The sequence below is a fragment of the Oreochromis aureus genome, linkage group 9 (assembly GCF_013358895.1).
Source record: "Oreochromis aureus strain Israel breed Guangdong linkage group 9, ZZ_aureus, whole genome shotgun sequence".
Lineage (NCBI taxonomy): Eukaryota > Metazoa > Chordata > Actinopteri > Cichliformes > Cichlidae > Oreochromis > Oreochromis aureus.
The window spans coordinates 35798696-35806147 of record NC_052950.1 but is presented as its reverse complement, the minus strand read 5'-3'; the positions used below and the strand labels follow the sequence as shown (position 1 = coordinate 35806147).

The 7452-nt window shown below is 37.3% G+C and overlaps 2 protein-coding genes across 2 annotated transcripts; one reads left to right on the top strand and one right to left on the bottom strand.

Annotated features, from left to right (window-relative positions):
* Window positions 1–860: 860 nt before the first annotated feature.
* On the bottom strand, window positions 861–2931 carry LOC116312778 (GTPase IMAP family member 2-like). Its single transcript, XM_031730261.2, has 4 exons — window positions 2862–2931; window positions 2481–2580; window positions 2211–2269; window positions 861–1717 (listed from the first exon to the last, which is right to left on the bottom strand). Exons 2-4 carry the CDS (start codon window positions 2555–2557, stop codon window positions 1131–1133), a joined length of 723 nt encoding a protein of 240 aa, XP_031586121.2. The 5' UTR covers window positions 2558–2580; window positions 2862–2931; the 3' UTR covers window positions 861–1130.
* Window positions 2932–3027: 96 nt separating this feature from the next.
* LOC116312779 (GTPase IMAP family member 7-like) lies at window positions 3028–4207 on the top strand. Its single transcript, XM_031730262.2, has 2 exons — window positions 3028–3070; window positions 3200–4207. The coding sequence occupies exons 1-2, from the start codon at window positions 3052–3054 to the stop codon at window positions 3895–3897; spliced, it is 717 nt and encodes a 238-aa protein (XP_031586122.2). The 5' UTR covers window positions 3028–3051; the 3' UTR covers window positions 3898–4207.
* Window positions 4208–7452: the final 3245 nt, after the last annotated feature.

The window sequence follows — 7452 nt, the reverse complement described above, 5'->3', positions numbered from 1 at the left end:
GGCCTGAATGCCCTCAGCCAGATCATTGACAAGACTGGCTACAGATACTCACTACAGAATGGACTTGAGGTGTAGTCAGATGGTGACAAAGAAGTTGTCACCATCAAAGAAGTTAGTTATGCTGCAATAGGTGTAGGCTGCTGGGGGATTCCCAAGATGCTGTGTATTTCTTCTTTAGTCACCTTTCTCATTCACTATGTCTTAATAGACCTTTCACCAAAGTGCTTACTCATAGGGGGTCAAATGATTGTTGGATTTTTGTTTGTATGTATTATTGTAGGGTTTGCCTTACAATATAAAGTGACTTGAAGTGACTGTTGTTGTGATTTGGTGCTGTATAAATAAAAATTTAATTGAGTTTCTCCCATATTGCGTTATCTTCGTCTGCTCCCTGTTACATCCAGAATTTAATTTACAGACAAGGTTCACATATGCCTCACATACAAGGTTTTGAATAATTAGGCCCCATCTTGTCCTTAACATGTTATAGTACTGTATCACCCCAATAGAGCACTTTGCTCTAATAATTTGATAAATGGACTGGTTCTAGGATTTTTTTACTCCCACCGAGTGCCCAAAAAACATTATAAGTGCTTTCTGTCTAACATCCACACTATGATGGCTGTTTTGGGGTGAAACTTGTGGTAAGTAGCAGATGGGGATCAAACCACTAGCCATCCGATTAGTAGCTTTCTGCTCTACCTACTGAGCTTAATCACTTACTACCCATTGCTTACTTCTTGTTCCTGGGATATATATTATTTAAAATACCTTACAATATTATGCACCTTGAGGCAATTGTTGCTGTGAATTGCCACCATATTAATAAAACTGAATTGGAACATAGAACAGTGAGACACTTTGTATTGAAAATCTTAGCTTTATTGAATTAGTTTGTTCCAGTTTACAAGGGTTAACAAGCTGTCATTGCCTGATTTGAAAGAAGTCTATAAAAACAATAAAGATAATTATCTTGTTGTCCGGATTTTAATTCATATGAGCTTTATTAAAGAAATCAACAAAAATTCACATTTACATTTGTTTTACATCATCTACCAGTAGAAGATATCGACTCACACAGTGCTCTATCTTTACTTAAAAGAAAAACAATAGTTTCCAAATACTTTAAGTTATAAATTCTTCTGGTCTTCGAGTATTGTGTTTACCTTCTCCATTAGTTTTTCAACCTGATCAGAACCTGATTTGTTGTTCTCAAAGAGAACACACCTGTTTCCACACTTTTCAACCATTTTCTTCAGATCAGGTTGACAAGAATGAAGAAAATCCTCCAAACCAATTCCTGCCTGCTGCAAGTCGTTTCCTCGGGTGAACAGGATGATTGTTTGTCCACTGACTTCACTCCCAAAATCTTCTTCTAACTTTTCCATTATGTCTCTTTCACCATCTGTAAATCTGCTCACATGCATCACAAGTACATACACACATGGTCCTGACTCACAGAGTTCTTTGCATCTATTCATATGTTTGTTCCTAACTGATGACCCAATCTCATCATCAAAGATATCTGGGGTATCAATCACACGTACATGTAAGTCATTGATCTTAGTTTGTCCATTCTGGCACTTTGTGGTGACCGGCTTTGAACTGGGTCTAGATATGAAGTGTTTCTTTCCAAGGATGGTGTTCCCACTGGCACTCTTTCCGGTCCCAGCCGCTCCCAAAAGAACAAAGTTCACTGTAGTGCCAGTGTGTCTTCCTGCATAGATGACCAATAATAATGTAAATGAAAAATCTTATTATGCTACATAATGCTTTATATACAGGAGTGCACATAAGTGGTCCGCAGATAGGAAGTTGCAACGCGACTTTCTGGAGGAGGACAGACATTTGTTTAGAACTCTTAAATATGTCGAAGAAGCAAGCTCCTTTAAGCAATTACTTTGGTGTTCCTCCACCTCCAAAGAAATGTCAGAAGGAGTCCAAACCGCAAAAGAAGCGCATATTTTTGGAAAAGTGGTTGCAGGAGGTGAGCTGGCTTCAAACAAATGATGAACGCACAGAGATTTGGTGCAGAATATGCCGTGAAAATCCCACTCTAGCGGACAAAAACAGTGCCTTTTATATGTACGCAAACGGGCGTTGCAACTTCTTATCTTGTGCGAGTCTTTTATTTTGACAGCAAATGCGCACCTGCGGACCACTTATGTGCAGCCCTGTTTATATAGTACTTAAAAGAGATTGTGGTTTACCTGTCTTTGCTTCATCAGTGTGCTGTCTTCGTATACAGTGTAATCCATGGGCCCAACAACTAGTTAGTGACAGCAAAAATACAAATTCACCTGGAAGCTGGATCTTGTTTGAAGTTATTACTATAATTGTATGCACACATTTCAAAGCATCACTATAAACTACATTTATAAAATATTTCATAGCATGTATGTACGCTATGCAAAGACACTATTCTCACAATTAGATTTAACATTTAAGCCAAATCAAAAGTGTTCCACTTTAAGCTTTACCTCATATTGGCTGCCACCAGTTGTCTGTCTTTAGTCACATTGCTTCTGTCTTGCACTCTGCTGAAAAAGCTTCCCATGATGCAGGATTTAAACGAATAATCTGTGGGGGTTTATATGTCAATGCCAGTACAACTCTGAACTCTTCACTTTTGTTTATGCTAATGTAACAATTTAGTATGTCTCAGTTTACTTCAGAAGCTTTTTGAGATAACTCAGATAAATCTTAAATCTATAGTTAACAATGCTCTCTTAAGAGAGTTATCATGACAGATGTAAAAATATTTTTTTCTATAAGAAATCAGAAACCTTTTCTCTCATTACTAAATTAAAACTGTTTTCTTTTAATTGCTACAAAACAAAGACCATACAAGGACAACTTACAGTGAGTGGCAGTTCTTTGGTCTGTTGAAGCAAAACTCTGTGTGACACTGTCTAAAGTCTGCAGACTCTGCTGTTCTCTGACTATAAAATACTGGAGAAGGCGTGTCATCTGTTGAGCTATAAAAAGCAACATGTTGCAGAGCAGTTTTAACATTCATCTCTCAGCTGTGCAGTGACAACGGTGAAAAACATGGCTTTAATTCCAGCAGGTAAGACTTATTATTAATCATTGTTTTTTAAATTGTTTTCCCAAAGTGTGAAAATTTCTCAGTTTCACTTTGGTTCTTGTTACACCCTTCTCTATATGGGTTAAATCATAGTAGTGAATTGTGTTTCAGGTCCTGATTTGAGGATTGTGACGATTGGAAAAACTGGTGTGGGCAAGAGTGCTGTTGGGAACACCATCCTGGGATATGAGCGTTTCAGATCTTGTCCTTTATCTGTATCAGTGACTGAGTTCTGTCAAAAAGCTTGGGTACAGTGGGGAAAGAGAGTAGTTAGCGTTGTAGACACACCAGGGATCCTGGACACCTCAAAATCAGATGAGTTCATCAAAAGTGAAATCGTCAAATGTGTTGAAGTCTCCTGTCCCGGTCCTCATGTGTTCCTGTTGGTCATCCAAATTGGCCGATTCACAAGAGAAGAGAAAAACTCAGTGGAAGCCCTGCAGGAGCTGTTTGGCCCCGAGGCAAACCGGTACATGATTGTGCTCTTCACCCGTGGTGGTGATCTTGGAAGCACAACCATAGAGCAGTATGTACGTGACGCTGAGCCAGGGCTTAAACGCATCATCCAAAGCTGTGGAAACAGGTACCACGTCTTTGACAACACCAGCAGCGACAGAAAGCAGTTGGTGGAGCTCATCAAGAAGATCGACAAAATGGTGTCAGCAAATAAGGGCACGCACTACACAGACGCCATGTTTCAAGAGGTGGAGGAAGCACGCAAAAAGGGAGTAACACTGCAGCAGTATAGGTTCACTGAGTCTTTGTGTAAACGTATCAAACTTTTTCGCATCATTCTTGGGAAAGATTAAACTGTTGTGGTTAATTGTAATTATTCTATTCTAATCAGGGCAGCTTTTATACCTACATGAAATATACAGTTTGTTCATGATGACACACATTGTGTAGGATCAATTGATGTTTATTTCCCATAAAGAAATAATAAAATAAACTATTATTGATTATGTGAGTTTATCTTTTGACTTTGAAGAAGAACGTATTTAAAAGTGAAATAATGATCATATAATCATCATCATTATATGATATTCATAATATAAGCTGTGCTATTAAAGTATTTATTGTCTCTGTTGCATCTATTCTGATTTGTATATGGGTATCAAACAGGGGCGATTTTAGCCCATTTAAAGCACCCCCAAAGATTTCTTACTTTTTTTTGACAATATTTGCTGTTTGTGTGACACACTATTAAAAATATAAAAAGCATACAGTACTTGGTTGAGACGGAACATTTTAACAACAAAAGTATAGATAACCCCTCCCCCCTCCCAAAATGGTTTGTTCCAGCTCAGCTACTCTGGCTCTAGGGTCGTTGCTGCCAGAGCGATGGTAGCTGAGACGCAGCGGAGCGGAGGTGGAGTGGCTGGATTAAAACAGGACATATTAGCAGCATTTAACCTTCAGTTACTCTTTATGTAGTTAGATAGGAGTCATGTTTCTTTTTAGCTGAAAAACCTTACACCCAGGTAACCTGCTGTGTTGAAAACGTGTTTTCCCAATGATGTTTGCTATCCTACAATCCGTCCTACTCTGTAGTAAATTCAGCGACATTTGACCGTCCTGTTGCTCCCACTGAAATGTATACAGCCTATTTAAAATCTAAAACTTAAAATTGTCCGTAGCCTGCTGTTGTTACCACTGTCCTGTTTGAAATGGATACTAACTAGCTAACTGACTGAATGCCCATTAACCTTATAACTCCTGTTGTGTGTGTGTGTGTGTGTGTGTGTGTGTGTGTTTGTGTACAGAGAGACAGCCAGGTTCATGATGGATATAAGGAAGTTTTTTCAAAAACAGGAGTCACATTCAGGTAAAAGTGTAAGAACAAATGATCCGTCAATCAAGGATAATGTTGGATCAGTGTTTCAATATTTTATATCTTTTATTAGATGTTCATGTGGTTTGGTTATTTGCCTTTTGGTTGAAAGTACACTGAGAGAGGACTTTTCGTTAGTGATCTTAATAATTTTTTTTCATATTAATGTAATTTTTTCATCTAATTGAATACAATCTATTTGTGTATGATTGTCAGTCCAAAGAGGGAGAGAGGAAAGAGGGGAACGTGAGGAGAAAGTACAAGGTCAGCAAGAACCAGGTAAGAAAACAAACAGGGAATAGTGACAGGCAAAACAGAAACTATTAAACTGACGAAGAGAAAAAACCTGATTTTACTCATACAGTCTGGAAGTTGTGTTCTCCCTATATTAAAGCTGCTATACAGAATCTGCAAAGCAAACTGGGTTGAAACATTTTTAACCCTCTTTAACAACATTCGACATAACATTATCATTAATTGGGGAGATTAAAATTAATGATATATTTTTATGTGATTCAGCCACAACTCTACTAAAACCTCAGCCAGTAATAGGTAGGCCAACTTTTGGACCGTCCAGTTGTCTGTATGACTGCCGCATACAGACTTATGCGGCAGAGAAACACTTATCAGTGTTTCTCAAACTTTTTACAGTGTGTACCACCTCAGAAAAATGTCAAGCTCTCCCAGGTACCACTATGAGAGCATGAAACTCATAAATCTTACAACACAAAATTAGTATTATTAAATTAGTCAAATTAGTATCTGCAGTAAAGATTTTTTCATACATTGTATACATTCTACCACAGGCAAAGTTGCCTCCATTTTTATAGTTTTTTATTAATATTTTGTAATAATTTATTCTGTTTTGGGAGTGTTTTTTATGTATCTGTATTATATTATACATAGATATTAAAAGTGAATCTCTGTCCAAATGCACTCAGTTTACTTCTTACTCACTATGAGCATCATTTAAATAACCTTTATCAGATTTGATGGTTTTGTTACAGACTTCTCAAAAAAGTGTTTTGCCTTTCTTTCTCAAATGTGGGGATTAAATTGTGTTAAAATGTACAAAATGGTGATGTCATGTTTTGTGACGAGGACCCAGGCACAAAGAGACTTGATGAATTTAAGAATCTTATGATTTAATAAAGAAATTTGCAGATTTGCACAGAGAGGGTAAAATTATGATGACTGATAGCGGAGATGAAGACAACAGACGACGAGGACAGGGAGGAACAGGGGTTTAAATGCACCAAGGAGACAGTCAGAGAGAACTCGGGACAACTGGAGACATTTAAGGATGCAGGGACTGACAGAGACAGGGAAGAAGTCTCATCGTAACGAGTAAAGTTTATCTTGCCTGGCTGGGCAGCTCTCTGGGTGCTCAGCACCCCCAAAGCTCTGATCCTAGAATCGCCCCTGGTATCAAATCATGATGGTTATGTCTAAGATGAAAGATTTAGTCAATTAAATATTTTATGTATGCCTACATTTCTGATCTTTTAGAACCCAGGCTGCGAACCCCTCTCGCAGCCTGAGATCATCTAATCAAAGGCTGCTGGTAGTCCCACGAACACGTTTTAAGACCAGAGGTGATAGATCTTTTAGAGCGGTGGCCCCCAGGTTGTGGAATGCTCTCCCTCCATCATTACATTGCCTTGACTGTATTTATTCTTTTAAAAAGTAGCTTAAGACTCATTTATTTAGATTGGCTTTTAATTAAATTTGTACTGTATGTTTGATTTTTGTTGTATTTTATGTATTTCGGTTTTTATATTACTGTGAAGCACTTTGTGGTTTTTATCCTGTGAAGTGCTATATAAATTGAATTGAATTAAAATTGAATTGAATGTAAATGGGAACTGTGGATTGTTGTCTGATTTTAAAAAAAATATGAATTCAGTTTCTAATGAGAAGTTTTTTATTTTGGGTCTGGTCTGCTCTGGCTGTTTGTATTAAAACATATTATGAAAAGTTATCTTTAGGCTCATTATTATTTGACAATTATTCATTTAAAGCTTCTAGCCTAATAAAAACCTATAATCACAACACTTTCATCAGTTATTTCTGATTCTAAGACACTGTCAGAACACAACTGTTATGTTCTAAGTCTAAGCATGCATTGAAAGCAACAAGAAATTGGCCCCCACTTAAACACCACCCAAGAAAGAGCTCAAACAGTAGTACCTTTTAAAGTGATAAGCAGCCATTTATTTGCTTCAGCAGTGAGCAATGCCAAAAATGCTAAACAAAACTCCCTAAAGGTCTCTATGTTTTCTTAAAAACAAAAGAAATCCAACCGAAAAACAATTCACTTACCTAACGGCCTAAATGAAAAACAGGAGTAAACTTAATCAACAAAAATGACTTCTCACGCCTCCTAGGCCACTGCAGTGAACAATATATAAACAGTGAAAAAAAAGGTACACAAATGCTACTTTACAAATCTATTTAATGATAATAATAATGATAATAATTATTCAAATCTATTTACAACTAATTACAAGATCAAGGCTCTAACGCAGGGGTC